Raw genomic sequence first — 19,869 nt, 5'->3', positions numbered from 1 at the left:
GCGGAAAATTAAAAATAATTATTAAATCATAACTTTTTGTCTCATGAAAACCATAAAAAAGTATAAAACTAAAGGTTTTTGCATGTGAACTATAGAAAGCTTTAGATTCATAAAAACTAGATTTTTTTTGATATTTTGATTTTTGAGGTATACTTTTAAAAGTGGATTTAAAGCACTGATGAAAAAACATTAACTTCTGTCGTTATGATTATTGATTTAGACAATAATGATTTTAATCTTTGATTATCAAAACACTAAAGTCATCTTTTTAACATTTGCTTGGTAGCATTAACTCAAGTCTAAAGTACTATTTTATGTGGCACTCTTAGAATTTTTGTATTCATTGTACACGCTGAAATAGTACCATTAAAGATATGACGAACTTTACAAAAAACAGTTAGGATACTATAAATCTAACTGCCAATTTATACACTTTCGGCTAAGGAGAAACATAATAAATTTGACGCTTTTCTTAGCAAGGAAGCCATATTTTTGATTTGATATCATTTTTTAATACAAATTTATATGTGTTAATGCGGGGGTAAACGATAAGCGCAATTACTTTTAGCAAACATACTTTGAAAACCAATATGCTATAATTTTATATTATAATTTGAATAAAAATTGTAAATTGTTAGTTCTTGATGCAGCATTCAAAGATAATAACAAGATAGAACGATTTTCAAAAAGGAATGTTTGATTTTATCATTGAATTAAAATAAAATTCTAATAGTAATATATATGTCTGTGTTATAATGAAATTGATGGTATACGTTAGCACCAAATTACATATGCTAGTAAATACAAGCCACATAAATAACATTTTAGTATGTCTGCAACCTTTTTTTTTGAATCATGAGTAAGTAAGAATATTTTTGTAACAAAATGATATCATGTATCGAAAGAACATACTTTATTGTTGTATCCTCTACTTTTCCAAAGATTATTGTATCTCAAATCTTAATTCTTTAGATGGTAAACAAAAACATTCATGCAAGAGACATTCCAAGGAGCATATTACACTGTAGAATCTTGAAAAAGTTGGAACTAATTAATTCACTCCAGAGGAGCAATGTTGTATGCATTCAATTTTAAAATAAAAAAAAAACTATATATTATCGAACTTAATACTTTGGGTTTTCATATCTATATACTTCTTCCAATGAACTAATTTCCAAACAAAGCTCTTGAAAAATCTTTAAATATAAGATGACTTTTGCTTATATTTTTTGATTTCTCGATAGCAATGCTAGGATATTACAATATTTCCATGTATTTTACTAGGTTGTAACTAGTTGGCATAAGAGTACATATATAGAATCGCTCCGACTATATAATATAATGTTTATTTAATATTACTGTTTATTTTACAGCTAAAGCTTAAACTTATAGTGTATTTATTTTTTAACTGTCTGAATAATGGCAGATTATTTTAATATTTAACATTGATATTGAAATATGAAATAATGCATTTTTCCTTTTTAGCTAGAACACTTGTTTGGGCAATATTTTTCTTTTTTAAACACCAAAATCACATATTTCTCTTATATATATATTACGTGTTTTTAATTTGGCATTAACTTTATTAATTTTAGATTCATAAATCATGAAATAAATCAAACATATAAACTTGATTTGGCTTAATTAAATTTAATTTTTTTCATCTTTTTTTATTTCACTATCGATATTTGAAATTTGCATTACCCAAGACATGGATAATTAAATTTTCAAATTATTGGTATTGATATTTTCGATTTTGATTATGACTTTATTGGTTTAAGAATATTAGGTTATCAATTTAGGTAGTAGAGAAATATCAATACATTTAGATTATAGCTTCACTAGCATCAATAATTTTTCTCCTCAATAATTTCGATTCCATTATTGTATTTCCATATTAAAGAACCTCTACAGCATAAAGTATATTACATTTACTCATTTATTTTATTAATGTAGACTGAATATTTTGGAAACATTCAATATTTATAATTTGGTGCCAGATACCTACAATACTATTAAAAAAGTATCAAATTATGCAGGAAATGAATAGATTCACTTTCGTTGCCGCGCTCAATAATTTGTCATTTAATTTTAATACAAACGGAAATTATATTCTTACATATATTTAGTTTTCCAAATTCTATTAGTTTAAAATGTTTTAATTTTTCATTCAATAAATACTCACAAAATATACTTACAAATTTTCAAATTCCTTAGAATTTTTTTAAGGGTGCCCTATAACGATAATGTAAACATCACAAAATTAACCTTATTAGAACTCGAATGAATGGATTATCCAGATTCTAGTTCTCAATATAATAGCCTTAAAAGTGCTTTTCTGAGGGTGGTCTATCGTCTATAGGGCACCCTTAACTTTTGATAAGAAAAAATTTAATTGATAATTATGATTATACTGTTACCCCTTTCGACGTTATGTGGGAGTGTAGAGTCAAGATGGTTTGATTATTTCGGGGATATAAGCCAAGGGTCAATATTCGAATATTCCGCTGGTAGCGTTATTAACTTTAATGTTTTAGATTTTACCAATCTTGGTAAAAATTTCATGATTCAAGATTGCAACTTTATAAATATGACTGTCACTACAATATATTTACATGATCATCTGCTAAACGTTTTACTAAAAAGGTCTTTATTTGAGAGATGTACAACCCAAGGAAGAGGAGGAGGAATCTACACCTATGGTGGAAATAAATTCGTTTTAGATAAAATTTACGCAAATAAATGCTCAGCAAAGGTATCAGGTCATTTTCTATTTTATGAATTAACAAATTCTTCAGTTTATATGACTTCAGTAGATAATTGCTACACTATTAATAATGAAGATCCGGATTTATTATCAACTACAATTATATTCACTGCAAAATATGGTTATTTGAAATGCTGTAATTTATCCTTTAATAAAGCAATATATTCATCTGCAATCAGTCTTCGTACAACAGAATCTTATTGCATAAATTTCTCTACCATAAGTAACAATTCTAATTCCAAACAGGCAAATGATATTAAGCAAGATAAAGTTTGTATTTTTTCAAGCCATATTCTTAACAATAGTGATGAACGCCTTGTTTGCTTAAGAGCTGCTCAATTAGTAATTAGAAAATCAGTAATTTATGGTAATAATGTATCAACAATATTTTATAGTGAAAATGAAGGGAGATCATTTTACCTTCTTAACGAAGTCTATATGGATAAAGTAAGCACAGGTGGTAATTTGTCAATAAGTTACAATAATAATTACAGAATCAACACGTACAATTTGAGTATAACATGTCCTCCACTTCCTCTTCCAATGACAGCCCCTAAGAAGATGGAACATGTTAATAATGCATATAAGAAATAAGATTATCGAATCATTATAAAATCTATAGCAATTGTATTATATATTTTGAAAGAATAAAAACTTAGAATTAAATAGTTTTACAATTGAAAATCATATGTCTAAAAACATGATTGCTAAATAATATCATTATTCTACCAAATTATGACAGTGATAATATCCATAACATCTAGCAGAAATTTGAAATTGATCCCAAGAAATAGAAAAATGTTGAAATATTCTATTCACTCAAAAATCAATATCATCAAATTCACATTATATACTGCAAGTTAAAGGTCATAGAAGATACATCATTGTTCTTTGAAGCTTTTATTCTCCATCATTTTACAATTTTTCCGATAATAAGACTAAGGAATTACTGCTCTTTATATTACATCAGAATAGGATTAAGAACAGTACAAGTGGAAAACAATCTTAAAATTATGCAAAACTAATAAAAAACATCAATTATTCTTCTTAGAAATGCATTTGATTTTGGATCATAAATACATACTTATGCAATTTCAACTCTTAGTAACAAATTTGTATATTTGAACCATTGAGGATATATGAATTCATGAGAGTTCATCTTTTTTAGCATAAAAAAAATTAATAATTAAATTTGTCCATACTGCGGCTGATAATTATAGAAAATATCAGGAATGTCAAAGAAATTTATTTGTTGTACGATCAGAATTAGGCAAAAACAGGTCATCACAATAATTTTGTTTTGAAATAAAGTATTTTATCTGGATAATTCATGTTTAGATTCATTTTTTGAAAGCAATGAACAAGAAGAAGATATGTTTATGGTATTATTTTCATTTTATTGGCACGATTTTTTTTAAAAAACATTTCTCAAAAAAATCAATCATAATACTGAATTAAACAAAATCATCCCAATAATTTTATTTGAAAAATATAATCATCACAAATTTTAATAATTCAAAATTAAGAGTGCATTGAAAAGTATATCCAACGATATAACTTCATCATGATTGATATATAGTAGTTGAACCAATAAACACAAGTATATTTGAAATTGGAAACAGATAAAATAATGATTCAATTTTTAAAAGGTGTTGCTTTTTTTCATAATAAATTTATGCTTTTTCAACTCCTTGTAATTAGGGAAAGAATATTACAAGAATGGAGCACATACTATTCAAATAATCCTGATATTACAATTGGAGATCGATTCAGCCCATATTTTGGTACAAGACAAGCTACAAGTAACAAATATATAAGAATATCAGACTGTGAGTTCTGGAGATTATATAAAGAATGTGCAGTGAGGCTTGAAGGCACCAGTTCATCAACTCTTATTGAGAATTCAATATTTTATCTATGCAATTCATTGAAGGAATTCGTTTCTGCAGGAGCCATATATGCAAAATCATCAAATAGCCTTGTGATTGATAAATATGGCAGTAGTTATTGCAATGACCTAGTTTTGGATCATTTCTTCGTTCAAACTCCAAACAAACTTCAATTTTCGAAACTTATGTTACTTTATGTGGAAGAAATCAAGAAAATATAGAAACAGAGGCAACAATTTATTGTAAAGAGATACAAAGTCAAGAGCCTGTCGGTTCAATAAAAAACATCAACAGTACTTTCAATTATGGTGTATCCAGTTCAGGACTTAGATTAGAGGAAAAACAAACTCGCGAGATTCATTATGCAGAATTTATTAATAATACTGCTCTTGGGGCACCTGATCCATCCAATATTATACACTTCCTGTCATCTCAAAATGGAGTTGAATTTCGGTATTGCAACATTATTTATAACAAATGTAAATCAGTTATATATTCATATAGGCCATTTTCAATAATAGATTCAGCTTTTTTTAAAATGAAGCAGTCGCATCATTTTTTATTGTAGGAAATGAAAACCCATTAATATCATTTTCACAATCGTATGTTGATCCAATTTCATTTCACGAGGATTCTAGTAATAAACGAACATTAATAGTACAGACAGTGCAGGTTCAATTTAAAGTATCTGTTTCTAAACTCGTAACATATAATTTCCAGAAATATATAACTGCTGTCAAAGAACCTGAAAGACTCATTGATCTCAAAAAATATTTGAAGAAGTAAGGCGTCTAGAAAAGGCCTTTTTATTTATGCAATTTTTGGTAATGTGAAATTTCCTCATCAATTGCAACCAATCATAGTTTGAAAAAGTTTCTAGTAAATCATTAACACTTATAATCTTTTGTTCTAATTAAGTTATAACTAGATTTCAATAAAAATATTCATGTAAAGGAAATGATTTTTTTAAAACATATTTATGGTAAAATTCCGTATAATACTTTATAATTCATTTAACTAAGATAAGCTAAGACAAAATATATTAATATCTAGGAGGCAAGTAAACAATTTAATATATTAAATTGCTGTATTTCGCTTGATAATTAGCTGAATCATGTGCTGATTGGAGTAAATATGCGATTTCCAATCTCTTACATCACTGATTCCGATTTTTTAATTGACTCTTTGAATTCGCAAAATTTTTACCAAATGCGACATTTAGATTTTAAGATTCGAACAATATACATACTTCTATGAATAAAACCAAATCTTGCTGAAAAATATCGAAATCGTAAACGATTAATTTTTTTCCAAAATTTGAAACGGAAAAATCAAATTGAGAGGTTCGCCTCAAAATTTGATAATAAAAATAATTGAGAACTCAGAATTCATTTTTTTCTCATGTCCAACAACATGAACGAGGTTTTCGAGCATGAAACAATTGAATTGGAGCTCGGTGACATCAATGGTGCATCCACAGTTATAGATGAAATGAAGAAATTGCACTGGGCAATTAAAGAATGCAAAATTCAAACGGAAGATCTGGGATTTGAACCAATTGACCTAATTGGTCATTCCTATGATGAATTTTCCCTTTAAATGATTAGATTCACAGCTCCATGATTACAAAAAACGGCATCTCGAACTTTTTTTTTCTTCTTATTTACTAAATTTTTTTATTACTTAAATACTTTTCCTTGTTGATGCTAGCAGGAAAGAATATAAGTTAGAACTTCTCAATTATCACCAATTTAAATTTCATAAGAAATGAGATATGAATCTTGATAAGAATTGCTAAAAAATGTTTAATGTGCATGAAATATGTGTTTCATCTATTCTTCTAATCTACAAGTAGCTGACAAATGGAAAAATTTACTTTTATCGTCAAAATCTTGATATCCTATCGTTGAGAAAGTCTTTATTCAATGTTAAATCTCTAATATTAGACTTATCTCTGTGCGAATAACATGACAATCTGTTTCTATGGCTTCTACACAGTTTTATTAGATTGAAATTTTTATATAACCTTTTACTTATCAAAATTTGTAATAATCAAATCTTGATTTTACATTTTCTATTGTCAACATTAACATTTTTAAAATGTGATGCATTATGTATTGTTGTTTTTATAATATATGATCTCTGAAATGTAGGTGAATAAAGAAAATAAAACAAATTTTGTTCAAATATTCTCTAAAAATTCTCACAGTTAGCAATTATGACAAAAATACCGAATATCATGAAGATTGAGATGATTTATACATAAAATTTACTAACAAAAAATTAAATATAATCTTTGATTATGCTATCAAGTAATTTTCCGTCAATATCCTGATCTGATTCAGATGTTTCAGGATAATCAGAGAAGTTTGGACTTAAACACTCAGTACTATTGTAAACTTTGATAATTTTTGCTCTTGAATGCGAATAATAAGTATCAAACCACTTATTACATGCATGGTTCAAGTCTGTCAAATCTATAACAACTGATTGCGGACCCATAAACACGGAAAACACCAAAATTGAAATATGATCCGCAATTAAAACATTTGCAGAGCTAATTTCATCAATCAACTTATTTATTTGCTCATTGGAATATATTGGCTTAAGATTCGATTTGGAATCCTTCACTTTTGGAAGCAAATTTGATTGAATCAAAAATTTTCCTTTATCCATCGGTTTCGAGCCAATTCTTTTCGTCACATAGTTTATATCCAACGTATTTATGTAGTCCATCATACTCTGATTATGAACACTCATGCTAGAGAACGTTTCTGTCATAATTAATTGGTCGAAACATTGTATATCAACTAACTTCATTGGAGGCTTAGTAGAAAAGTACTTGAGGAGTGGTGCCGCACGTTCATCAACTTCATCCTTGAAAATAAATTGCGGATTCGTTGAATAATCGACTCTTGCTTTGAAATCTCGTGAAATTGGGAGAATGTAGAACAATAATTGCTTCCATGGTTCACCACTTAATGGAGAAACCATGTAACTAACACCCTGATCCTCGGTAACGTTCTTGTGATCGAGATAAGGCTGTAATGGCCAATTTAAATATTCAAATTTGAAGGAAGTCTGATCAAATGGGATCCAAATGATTGGAGACATAACTTTGGTAAAGTAAAGGAATTTTTGGTATTCTAAACAAACGTGGTTGAGTTCAATCCCTGATTTTCCAAAGAAATTTGCATAGCTATACTTAGTACTATGATTACGAATGAATTTGAAGTCGCGTTTCACATCAATTAATGGCGTATTGAGGCATCGAATTTGAACTGTTGATGGCCCATTTTGTGTATGATCGATGGAGAATTGGAATGTATCAGATGAACGAGAGATATTCTCAACATATTTCGGCTCGTAATCAATTTTGGATATCTTTGTTCTGATATTAGCGTTGACAAAATATGGAAGATATTCTGCTGGATATTCAATTGTATCATCTGATTTGAAAATGAAATCTAGATAGCCTTCTCTATCGATTAATGATCTGAACTTAACACTTTTGCAATCAATTGATTGAAAATCTTTCGGAAATGGCGGATTTAATGGACCTCCATCAAGATAATATATTGTTGCTGCTAAAATTATTGATGATACGAGTATGAGACTATAATGCTTAGAATGTAAAACCTTTTTTTTATGATTGCGAATTCGATTATCAAGCATTATAAAAACTAAAGGATAAAATAATAGATCTAACTTAGAGATTTGCATATTTTATAGAAGAGTCAATATCTTTATAAGAAATGAAATTTTGAATTAAAGCGATATGTTATTTTGCTGTTTTTGCTCAATAATAATTTGAACCTCAAAGTAGAAGTTTCGAAAATGATAAAATTGGCTTCTATCTCAAAAAAATTCGAAAAACAAGATAGAGAAATATTTCAAATAATAAAAATAAAAATGGTTAATGTGAAGGTTCCATAGTGTAATGGCTATCACTGGGGACTCTGAATCCCTAAATCCAGGTTCGATTCCTGGTGGAACCAAAATTTTTCTTTTTCCTCAAATCATTCCCAATTTTTTTTTGGCCTGATTTCCAAGATATTTTCAATGAAATAATACTTATCCCAGTTACAATGGATTCTAAAAACCTTTGGATAAATCAATGATCTTATAACTCCTCTTTCAAAGGTGGAATTGGAATTGAAGCCAATTCCCATTCAAATTTTTTAGAATTGAAAATTTTGAAAATTTTTTTATCAATTTTTTTTTTCACAAATCATCATGTCTGATAGTTTTGGTGACTGTCTGATTTGCGGCGACCCAATCAAACGCAAAATCTTACTTCCATGCAATCACTGCAACTTCTGTTTGAAATGCTATGAGACGATGGTGATGTGTTACAATGAAAAGAAATGTCCTTTCTGCCAAAGAGAGGTAGAGAGCGATCCTATTGTATCCACATCGAAAGAGTTAGGATCATACGAAGATGAAATCAAGAAGAGAAGGCCACATGATGAGTTTTATCATGTTTATTACGACTCTAAAGAAGATATCCAAGAAGTTTCTGGTTTTAGGAAGATTGTATGTTGTGATTGCCATACAGTTTGTCCAAATTTCCAAACACTTAAAGGACATACAAGAAAACTCCACAAAAAAGAACCATGTGAAATCTGTTTTGACTCGAAATGCTTCCTTCCATGCGATACACCACTCTACGATCGTCAACAGCTCAAAGAACATATGAAGCAGCATCCAAAATGCCCATGCTGCAAACATATCGCGTTTGATGGAAATACATTAAAGAAACACTTACAAGAGAACCACTTCAAGTGCGACATATGCGAATCTTTAGGCAAGGACATGTGGTTTGAGACAATAGAACTAATACAAGTCCATTTCCATACAGATCATTACGCTTGCGAGAATCCATATTGCGTAGAGCAAGGATTTATCGCATTTGCAACCAAGAGAGAACTTATACAGCACCAAATCGAAGTCCACAAGGCTCCAAAATCTTTACTCAAGAAATGCAAGGAAGAAATACCACAAGAGGAGCTGGATGAGACATTCGCGGTCAGACACATGAGAACAATCAATCGTTTGAAGCAATCTCTCAAAACTTATTATCCAAATGATAAAAACAAAGCAAACGCAATTGAAAAGCTGATAAGCAATCTAGATAAGAATGTACTTACTCCTGATGACTTTTGCGATAAATACAAGACAATTTCCGGTGAAAATGCCAGCAAATTATTTGTTGACGTCGTAGCCGCAATTTCTAATCCTGATACTCGTGCACTTGTTGTGAAAAACCTGGATGGTATCAGAACTTGTAGTGTTCGTAACTAATTTTCAAAATTATTTTTTCTATCTTAAAAAATAAAGTGTTTAATATTATAAATCATCCATTTTTAGTATAAAAAATTTACTAGTCTTATCAAATTCAACCAATTATATTATAAGATAACAGTATATTTCAATTTGAGTTTTTTTTTTAATTTGACATAAAAGCATAGCAACATTTATCATTTGTTAGTCATACTTATATGTTTGGCATTAATATATCAATCAAAATATCAATTTTTTATATTGCTTTATGATTGATGTTTTTATTCTTATATCTTGTAAGCTCAAAAATCATACAAACATCTTTTGAAAGTACAGAAGACTTCATATGTGAGCCATTATCACCTTGTTCAATTGAAACAGCACTTTCAAATGTTGAATCCAATGATACAATTACAATATCTGATAATATTATTGATGACCAAAGCGATTACGACAAATTTTACCATATATTATCAGAAGTTATTAAGAGAAATCTTTCGATATCAGGATCAAATACAATTATTAATTTCAAAAACATTTTAAATCCCAGTAAATCCATTATCACACTTCAGAATTCAAGAGTTACTATTTCAAATTTCATTTTTTCCGAAATTAGTCATTATATACTGATCAATTCCTTCAACTCTAATATTACATTTGAGAACTGTATATTTAAGAGTTGTAATACAAGTTTACAGATCTTTGAATCTAAGAAGTCCAATATATCTTTTATCAATTGTAATATTCTTGAAAATATTGCATATCAGCGCATGTTTTCAATACAAGATTCTAGTATTACGATGATCAATGTTACATTTAGTCGTAACTGCTTCCGTTACGTAAATTGTTTTTCATTAGATAAATCTTCGATAATTACCAACAATTTATGCATCCAGAATAACTCATTACCATTATATTCATTCATATATGCAATTAGTTCAAAGATTTCCCATAGTTCATTGAAAATTTCGAATAATGTAGCAAATCCACTTTTCTTTTGTGATCATACATCATTAATCATTGAAGAAGGTTCGGTTATTAAATATAACTTAGGAACAATTGCTACAATGATAGAATCCAGCTTCAAATCCAAAGATTTAGTTTTGAAATCGAATTCTGCTGATTCAGACTCATTAATTTACTCACAATTCAGTTCATTTAGCCTAGAAAACTGCAATATTATATCAAATTTCCATTTATTACTGAAATTAAATCATACATCAGCAAAAATAAAGAATTGCACCATAATTTCCAATATTGGATCGGTTCTTTGGAGAATATATAACTCAAATGCAGATATTTCTGGTATTTACATTAATGAGACTAACCAGAAACTGAGTTTCGATAGAACAAATCTTTCTTTCACAAATTCCATAATTTCTCACATACAAAACATATCTTTGAAAAGATCACGCATTAATATTAACCAAGTTTATTTTGGAAACACTGTTGTTAATCTCTTTAAACCAAAAAAGAAATCTTTGATTCAATCTTCATCATTTTATGAGACAGACTTAAAGATTGAAGGAAAAATAAAGCTTAATTCAATATTATTTGATCAAGAAACATCAAAAAAGCTAGAAACAAACGTGTTTAAGATGTGTAGAGATTGTGAGTTTGATTCTCAAAAGAAAATGACGCTACTTGCTCCTCTTTCGACTTTTCGTAGAATTCTACAGATAATATTCGTACTCTTCTTATTAATTGTTCCAATTATTTGGCTCAAGAAGAAAATCAAGTTCATATTAAGATAAATTTCTTGTTTACTATTAATATTTTTAATTTTTATAAACTGATGTCTTATGTTATAACTGATTTAAGAATTTTTCTCATATATTTTACAGTAAATGAAATCAAATTTTAACATATATTAAAAATACAACTATGGAGTATATTGAAATATCAATCATTTCAAAAGTTTTTGGGCATTACACATTTATTAAAAGCATAGAATATGGTAATTTTTGAATATTATACTAAAACATAGATTAAATAGTGAAAAGAAAATAAAAGATTACAATTGGAATTGTTATAACCTTAGCTTACTAACTATCATTGTTGTGGTTTCAATATTAGTGTACATGAAAGGATGTTTACCATTTTAAGATTATAAATGAACGCTGCAAAGTTAATATGATGTTCGTTGTTATTAAAAATGCATGTTTAATTATGGATGCAAGTTTGGTGATAAATGAACCATACTAACATTTTCGAATTTACCACATGAAGTGATTGTAAAAATTTTGAGTGGGGGACAAACTCGCCCATTGTCACTTTTTCATTAACCTTAAACTTGTAATTTTCATTATTTTTAATTAACCTTATTTCTTTCCCAATTCCTGATTTATTTTATTCACTTACTATTAAAAGTCACATTTTAATAAAATATAATAATTTATTTATAGCATTTTTTACTATACTGTAATAAAAAATTAATTATAATAAATTAAATGTTTATTAAATCAAATGTTTTCTTTGCAATAATATTTTTAATGTTGAGTAAACAATGTTGGGATCAAGTGTATCATTTTTCAGACCTTTCTGAACAGCTTCAAGCATACTGATGCATTCGACTTTTTTAAATTGTGTCATTTCTTCGAAATCTCTTGTGACTTTTGTGATAACTTTAACACTTCTCTCTGAATCCAGACCTTTAATTTGCAACTTAATCAGGAATGAAGGAACAACACTGGAATATAACTCGATGACAAGTTCATCGAGTCGAAGATTTGGTTGTACACCACTTGTATGTGCCGGATACCATTGTGTCAATTTTTTCTGAAATTAACTTTAAAAGTACTAAGTAAGATCATGAGATATAGCAATATATGTTTAAACCAACTTATATTTTGGTTGTACACCACTTGTATGTGCCGGATACCATTGTGTCAAATTTTTCTGAAATTAACTTTAAAAGTACTAAGTAAGATCATGAGATATAGCAATATATGTTTAAACCAACTTATATTTTGGTTGTACACCACTTGTATGTGCCGGATACCATTGTGTCAAATTTTTTCTGAAATTAACTTTAAAAGTACTAAGTAAGATCATGAGATATAGCAATATATGTTTAAACCAACTTATATTTTGGTTGTACACCACTTGTATGTGCCGGATACCATTGTGTCAAATTTTTTCTGAAATTAACTTTAAAAGTACTAAGTAAGATCATGAGATATAGCAATATATGTTTAAACCAACTTATATTTTGGTTGTACACCACTTGTATGTGCCGGATACCATTGTGTCAAATTTTTTCTGAAATTAACTTTAAAAGTACTAAGTAAGATCATGAGATATAGCAATATATGTTTAAACCAACTTATATTTTGGTTGTACACCACTTGTATGTGCCGGATACCATTGTGTCAAATTTTTCTGAAATTAACTTTAAAAGTACTAAGTAAGATCATGAGATATAGCAATATATGTTTAAACCAACTTATATTTTGGTTGTACACCACTTGTATGTGCCGGATACCATTGTGTCAAATTTTTTCTGAAATTAACTTTAAAAGTACTAAGTAAGATCATGAGATATAGCAATATATGTTTAAACCAACTTATATTTTGGTTGTACACCACTTGTATGTGCCGGATACCATTGTGTCAAATTTTTTCTGAAATTAACTTTAAAAGTACTAAGTAAGATCATGAGATATAGCAATATATGTTTAAACCAACTTATATTTTGGTTGTACACCACTTGTATGTGCCGGATACCATTGTGTCAATTTTTTCTGAAATTAACTTTAAAAGTACTAAGTAAGATCATGAGATATAGCAATATATGTTTAAACCAACTTATATTTTGGTTGTACACCACTTGTATGTGCCGGATACCATTGTGTCAAATTTTTTCTGAAATTAACTTTAAAAGTACTAAGTAAGATCATGAGATATAGCAATATATGTTTAAACCAACTTATATTTTGGTTGTACACCACTTGTATGTGCCGGATACCATTGTGTCAAATTTTTTCTGAAATTAACTTTAAAAGTACTAAGTAAGATCATTTATTTTTGCATAATATAATGCCAATATTGTTTCTTTTGATTTTATTTCATTTATAAGCAAATCAGATTTACCCAAAAACTCCACTCCATAAGCGTTCATTTGCTAAATTAAAAAGTGACAATGGGCTAGTCTGTCCCTTTCTCAAAAATTTTGAAATCGTCTGGTTAAATATGCTGTAAATGCTAATATTCCGAAGAAATACTTGATATGGAATTTACTTCCATTCAAATAAATTCTAAAATCAAGCCGTTTTGATAAACAAAGTGGCCGGCCACTCAGTTTTATTTAACAAAAATGTCGTTGAATCCTCCTCTTATGTGGGCTCAGGACCGTGATGTCGTTTACATTACAATCAAGCTCCAAGATATTTCCAATGAGGAGATCGTCTTTGGCGAAGACCACTTCATTTTCCGCGGAAAATCTGGCGACACAACATACGACTACAAGCTTGAACTCTTCGGAAATATTCATCCAACTGACAAGACAACAAAGTACAACAAGTTCGGCAGATATACTCAACTCAATTGCCGCAAGGCTGACACAAGAAAATGGTGGCCACGCCTTGCAAAGACAGCCCGCAAATTGGCTAACGTAGGCATCGACTGGGAGAAGTGGGTTGATGATCCAGAAAGCTCCGATGATGAGCACAATCACGACGACGGCTCATTTGAAATCAATAACACACCTGATGCCGACTTCACATCCAGCTCAGATGATGAGGATGAGAAGAAGGATACCAAACCTGCAGAACCAGCTAAAGTTGAAGAAGTCAAGAATGAGGAACCTGCCAAAGCCGAAGAAGCTCCAAAAGTAGAAGAGGCTAAGGCCGAAGAAGAAAAGAAGGAATAAATATGTCTATCAGTAATACAATTTTAAAATCAAATGCTCAATTTTTTTCATTCATGGGTTATTTACGGTTTAGGTAAAGACATTGTGGATCGAAGACCCACAATATCTGAACTCCCAAATTTAAAAGCATGTTATTATATGTGAAAAGCTCTAGATTTCGATTCAAAATTTAAAATCATGTTATTTTGAATTCTTTGGCTTTGGGATGGTGTTTCATGCCATCATAAAGCGATATAATGCCAAAAATGACTTTGGATATGATAAATATCATTGTTATCAAATCACTGCTACATATTATATTATAAAATACTAAAAATTCAATAGAAAACCTAAGCCAAATTTACATGGTTTTATTTAAAAACAACAACAACAACAAAATTTATTTATACAAATTTTTCTTGACTCTTGTTATTCTTGGAGGTTCAAATATCTCTCTAATGATCTCTCCTCTCCTAAGAATAGAAATGATACTTTCATCATTGGTAAAATCTAATGCAGATTTCCCACTTTTTGTAGTTAAATTTTTATTACATCCTTTTTCAAGTAAATATTCAACTAAATCCTTATCACCAGCTTTCACAGCAACTATTATTGGTGTTTCTCCGTCAGAATTCTTCGATTCAAGGCTCAATCCATGATTAATGCAAACATCAACGCTTTCTTTATGACAATTTGCTACACTTATCAAGAAACAATTATTTCCTTTACTATCCTGTGATTTCGCATTAAAACCATTATCAAGTAAGAAAGACAACATCTCATTTTGTTTGTTTTTTGCGGCACAAATACAAAATGACTGGTTCTTGAACTTTTTTTCATTTGCAAGACCTTTTTCGTGAAGGAATTTGAAAACTTCTATCTGTCCTGAAGCAATTGCAGTGAAAACAAGCTTTTTATCATTGAATGAATTAATTAAATATTTTACTGCGTCTATATTTCCAAATTGAGCTGCAGAAGTAATATCAGCTATAGAATATTGCTTTTCTGAATAGTTTTTAAGAATATCTAATGATCCAACTCTGGATAAAAATTGGGAAATATTTTCATTGAAAATTGAGTAATCAATCATATTCATTTGTGATAATTTGTATAAAGCTGGTGTATTGTTGCCATAAGCAATCAATTCAATTGATATTTTTGTTTTGATTTTTTCTAATTCTTCAAAAATGTAATTGTTTTGATGGAATTTGATGAATATCTCAATATTATCAGTAACGTTACAACCTAAACCTATTAGATAATCTATAAGTTTCTTGTTTCCGCTTTCAATTGCATAAATAAAAGTATTTTTATCGAATGTATATTTATTTTCTATAAAAGTCTTAAATATATTGAAAGCACCGAGTTTAGCAGCGAGATTCATGACGTTGAAGTGCTGCTTCTCATATTCAAAATCAATTTGAAGAATTTTTTCATGATCTGTTTTGTCAATTGGTTCAAAAGTAGATTTAAAGACTGCAATATCATCTGATAAAATAGCGGATATTAACTGTGTTGGATCAACAGTTTTTGTTGCTGGAATTAATGATTGATTGAAAATTTCGTTAAAAAGTTGATTGTATAGTATGAACTTTGAAGGAAACATCTGTGCACATTTCTCTATTATCAATTGCACATAGTCTTTGTTGGTATTTGCTAATATTTTTTTGATATTTTCGGTTGTTTCAGCAGCGTTATCTTGGGATACCTGAAAAATCAAGTCTTCAATCTGAATTTTGATAGCAAGTGAAGCAGAATTACTCGAATTCTCTGACATGAAAAATCAAAAAATCAAGTTTTGAAGATTTTGAATTTTTTATCCAAGAAAAAAAAGGGAGATGTCTAGCTAACAATAAAAGATAGAATTATAAAAATATTTAAACGATAATGAATTAAAATCGAATTCAAAATGTCAAAATTACCTTCTTTTAAAGACGCTTTCCAGCAAACATTTGGATCTTTTGGGAATATTATAGAGACAGAAATGTGTACTATTCGAGTGCAGAATATGGATGCTCTTCCTGCGCGGCATGTTATAGAATTTTCTTGTTATGCCGAGCTATTTGGGCCTTATATTATTATAAAAAGTGCAGACTCAAAGGAAAAAGGAACAAAAGTACAAGATTTTACATTATTTACTTTATATTTTATGCTGAAATTTAATCATCAGTCTAATGCTCTCGAATTCATACCAGCGTTTCTCAATGTTTCATATAGTGTTTCATTGTTCTTTAAACATTCATCAGATGCTCAAAGTTGGGCAAATAAAATCAGATTTATCAGAAAAGTAGCAAATAAAACAGATATGATTTTCCCTCCTGTATCATGTCCAGTTATATTATACGATCCATCACAGCCAACACCAAAATTAAACTTAGAATTATCATTTATGAATAATAAGGTCACTTTAGTAACATCAAACAACAAAATCTTACAAACATTTAACGTATCTACTAACACAAGCTTTATTTTCATATCTCCATTTAAGACAATCTCAATAGAAGACCGAATGAACGCATTTTCTTTTTTACAGCCTAATTGGTCTGAAAAAGCAATAGTTTGCGATTCGAAATGGTGCTTTGGGCTAATAACATTAACGATTTACTTAATGACTTCTCGCCAATACGCACAAAATCTGAAAAAAATTAATATTCCAGTATTTATTGCCTCAGAATTTCCGGAACATCGTTCAAATGAGCTTGTTTGCAGTGAGGTAAACATGATTACTTCAATGGAAGAACCAAATTTATCGAAAAATTTGTCAAATTCAAAAATTCAATTTAAACCCGTTTCTGTACCAGAAAAAGCCAGCTCTAAGCTTGAATTGTTGATGTTCGATACACAAATCAAGAGGAAAATTTACTTTTCTCAGATTTTTAAAAAGAAATCTCAAAAAAATCGAAAAAATCAAGGACATTTTTACAAAAAAACTCTATCATTTGATGAAGAACTAGCCAAACTCAAGCGTTATGACCATTTCAACATTAAACTTGATAATTTGCAGCTAAATGAAAAAGAATTTCCAGAAATTACAAAAATTGACTATGTAGATCAATTTTTACATCCGAACATTGCATCTCAGGATCTTATAGATTTCTATACAGCTATAGGATTTAAATCTACGTCAAATTCCAGAAAAATTAATGGATATCAATTTTCAAAAGACGTAGGAAGCTTAGTTCTTCAACTCCTTGATGACTGCAGTGTTAAAAATCCTGTTTTCAGTCAAATCTGCTCTGGTATTGCCTACGTTTTGCTTAAAGGAGCAAATGAAAAAAATATTGTTCAACAAATTAAAGAAAAGTTTCCAGAGAATATCACAAAATTTATTCCAAACAACAATGATGATGTTTATAAGCGTTTGGTCATCTTTGTTGCAAGGATTATCATATCAAAAAGAATTACTGACTTTATCAACAGAGTAATGAACGACAGTGAGTGGAGATATTCTTATTATGACCATACGTCTCCGATTTACTCAACAGAGTTCTTAGAATTGCTTTACGCTGCAATTTTACCTCTTCATACTATGAAATTCGTTGGACCACTTGACTACAACAGTCTTCTTTCGCATGAATGGAAGCATGACTTCTTATCTCCTTCAGTCAAAGTTGAATTACAGATCAAGAATATCCAGAATCTTTTAATTCAACAAGACAAAGCTAAGATACAGTCAACAGTCGCTGACATTGTTAGCGAAACAATTAATAACTTCCAGAAATGCTACTCACATCCTGTTCCCTGCCCTCTACAATCGATGAAATCTGTTTGGTACATTTTTGCCATCAGTGTGTCATTGTACAGCCACGAAAACATTACTAAAATGCGTGAATGCGTCGAATCATGCACTATTCTGTTGAAAGACCCAGATTCCATGTTGAATAGTTTAGTAATGCAAGGATTTAAGAAAGGATTATTAGGATACTGGTGTTTTGCAGCTGTTATGGCTGGAAGAGAAGATAATTTGTTCTATGAAGACTCATTTTTGTCTGATGATTCAGAAATGCTATCATATATTGACGGAATTCACATATTATCTAAGATATTAGCCGATTTATCATTAGAGTACTTACCAGAATAATTATTTTAATTATTTTTTTTTATTTGTTATGTATAAAGAATTGTTTTATTGTTTGTAATGGAAATTGGTGTATTGCGTTGTATTACCTTTCTTTATTTAGATTACTATGATGTTAATAAGTTTAACTTAGAACAATCGAATATAAGAGCATTTTTAAATTCAAATATCACCGAAAATTATTCTGATGTGAAAGTAGCCTTGAATTAGTCGACTTTAATATCAGCTTATAGCCAGTTAAACTTCTAATTTCGAAAGTCTCTTCGACAAATGCATATGATGTTGTTGGATTTCCTGCCCTTCAACATGTAGCGGAAAAATAAATGTAGTGATTATGACATTATAAATTGAAAGTAAAATATTTGCTTTATATGCCAATACTAAATGGGTGATTGAGAGACCTCTTTTCATATCGGATGTACTTATAGTATCAAAATAAGAAGAAATGTTTCACTTTTATATATCCTTTTCTGTATAATGCAGTATATTATCATTGTGAAGAAGTAGCTGAACTTCTTATTTCAAGTGATCTAAACATTAAAAAAAAAAAAATAACCATTTAATTTAACTTAAAGTCCTTTATAATAGTCAATAGCCTTTGAAATTTGGCCATGCAAATGGTTATAAATATTACTAACATCAGTTCCTGTGGGATGGCACCAAGGTCGACTGAAAAACTTTCCGGTTATAGCGGCTTGGTGAATAAATACGACGTAACTAGTATTCACTTTGATAACCTTAATAACAGTTGCCCCATAATATGTTGCTTTTGTGTTAAGGGTGCACCCGTATGTACGTTTATTTGAGAGGAGGAGGATTACCCTCTCAATTTTGAGCGATTCGTTAGTTTATTTTCTCGATGAATATGCAATAAAATTTGATTTTTACCTTATCAATATACTTCATATAATATACACATGTTCATGTAAAAACTTTTTTCCAAAATCCTCAGGAATTAAGGGATTTTTGAATTTTAAGAATTTTTTTCGAATTTTTTCGAAAA

General features: G+C 29.3%; 8 protein-coding genes and 1 non-coding gene across 9 annotated transcripts, besides 6 other annotated features; 7 read left to right on the top strand and 2 right to left on the bottom strand.

Annotated features, from left to right (window-relative positions):
- Nucleotides 1-2,229: 2,229 nt before the first annotated feature.
- Nucleotides 2,230-2,369: a mobile genetic element.
- Nucleotides 2,335-2,369: a terminal%2Cinverted (terminal inverted repeat of Kolobok-5_TV transposon ID:TVAGG3_0321350).
- A 434-nt stretch (nucleotides 2,370-2,803) lies between these two features.
- On the top strand, nucleotides 2,804-3,361 carry TVAGG3_0321340 (uncharacterized protein; the record flags this gene model as incomplete). Its single annotated transcript, XM_001326693.1, has 1 exon — nucleotides 2,804-3,361. One exon carries the CDS (start codon nucleotides 2,804-2,806, stop codon nucleotides 3,359-3,361), a length of 558 nt encoding a protein of 185 aa, XP_001326728.1.
- A 2,696-nt stretch (nucleotides 3,362-6,057) lies between these two features.
- On the top strand, nucleotides 6,058-6,255 carry TVAGG3_0321330 (uncharacterized protein; the record flags this gene model as incomplete). Its single annotated transcript, XM_001326694.1, has 1 exon — nucleotides 6,058-6,255. The coding sequence occupies one exon, from the start codon at nucleotides 6,058-6,060 to the stop codon at nucleotides 6,253-6,255; it is 198 nt and encodes a 65-aa protein (XP_001326729.1).
- Nucleotides 6,256-6,691: 436 nt separating this feature from the next.
- Nucleotides 6,692-8,350, bottom strand: TVAGG3_0321320 (uncharacterized protein; the record flags this gene model as incomplete). Its single annotated transcript, XM_001326695.1, has 1 exon — nucleotides 6,940-8,331. One exon carries the CDS (start codon nucleotides 8,329-8,331, stop codon nucleotides 6,940-6,942), a length of 1,392 nt encoding a protein of 463 aa, XP_001326730.1.
- Nucleotides 8,351-8,582: 232 nt separating this feature from the next.
- On the top strand, nucleotides 8,583-8,654 carry TVAGG3_0321310. The gene has a single exon. It is a non-coding gene; the product is annotated as a tRNA-Gln (tRNA).
- A 238-nt stretch (nucleotides 8,655-8,892) lies between these two features.
- TVAGG3_0321300 (rescue of stalled ribosome) lies at nucleotides 8,893-10,047 on the top strand (the record flags this gene model as incomplete). Its single annotated transcript, XM_001326696.2, has 1 exon — nucleotides 8,893-9,960. The coding sequence occupies one exon, from the start codon at nucleotides 8,893-8,895 to the stop codon at nucleotides 9,958-9,960; it is 1,068 nt and encodes a 355-aa protein (XP_001326731.1).
- Nucleotides 10,048-10,172: 125 nt separating this feature from the next.
- On the top strand, nucleotides 10,173-11,693 carry TVAGG3_0321290 (pectin lyase-like family; the record flags this gene model as incomplete). Its single annotated transcript, XM_001326697.1, has 1 exon — nucleotides 10,215-11,693. The coding sequence occupies one exon, from the start codon at nucleotides 10,215-10,217 to the stop codon at nucleotides 11,691-11,693; it is 1,479 nt and encodes a 492-aa protein (XP_001326732.1).
- Nucleotides 11,694-12,184: 491 nt separating this feature from the next.
- Nucleotides 12,185-12,222: a terminal%2Cinverted (terminal inverted repeat of MuDR-5_TvMULE4 transposon ID:TVAGG3_0321280).
- Nucleotides 12,185-14,103: a mobile genetic element.
- Nucleotides 14,066-14,103: a terminal%2Cinverted (terminal inverted repeat of MuDR-5_TvMULE4 transposon ID:TVAGG3_0321280).
- A 104-nt stretch (nucleotides 14,104-14,207) lies between these two features.
- Nucleotides 14,208-14,920, top strand: TVAGG3_0321270 (p23 hB-ind1 like domain-containing protein; the record flags this gene model as incomplete). Its single annotated transcript, XM_001326698.1, has 1 exon — nucleotides 14,255-14,809. The coding sequence occupies one exon, from the start codon at nucleotides 14,255-14,257 to the stop codon at nucleotides 14,807-14,809; it is 555 nt and encodes a 184-aa protein (XP_001326733.1).
- A 222-nt stretch (nucleotides 14,921-15,142) lies between these two features.
- On the bottom strand, nucleotides 15,143-16,589 carry TVAGG3_0321260 (ankyrin repeat, PH and SEC7 domain containing protein SECG-related family; the record flags this gene model as incomplete). The annotated part of the gene is made up of 1 exon (XM_001326699.1): nucleotides 15,189-16,565. One exon carries the CDS (start codon nucleotides 16,563-16,565, stop codon nucleotides 15,189-15,191), a length of 1,377 nt encoding a protein of 458 aa, XP_001326734.1.
- Nucleotides 16,590-16,691: 102 nt separating this feature from the next.
- TVAGG3_0321250 (uncharacterized protein) lies at nucleotides 16,692-18,932 on the top strand (the record flags this gene model as incomplete). The annotated part of the gene is made up of 1 exon (XM_001326700.1): nucleotides 16,938-18,869. The coding sequence occupies one exon, from the start codon at nucleotides 16,938-16,940 to the stop codon at nucleotides 18,867-18,869; it is 1,932 nt and encodes a 643-aa protein (XP_001326735.1).
- A 712-nt stretch (nucleotides 18,933-19,644) lies between these two features.
- Nucleotides 19,645-19,869: part of a mobile genetic element that runs on past the window's edge.

This window comes from Trichomonas vaginalis, chromosome V (assembly GCF_026262505.1).
Source record: "Trichomonas vaginalis G3 chromosome V, whole genome shotgun sequence".
NCBI classification, from domain to species: domain Eukaryota; phylum Parabasalia; order Trichomonadida; family Trichomonadidae; genus Trichomonas; species Trichomonas vaginalis.
The sequence above is the reverse complement of the archived record's forward strand: the minus strand, read 5'-3'. Positions and strand labels throughout refer to the sequence as shown.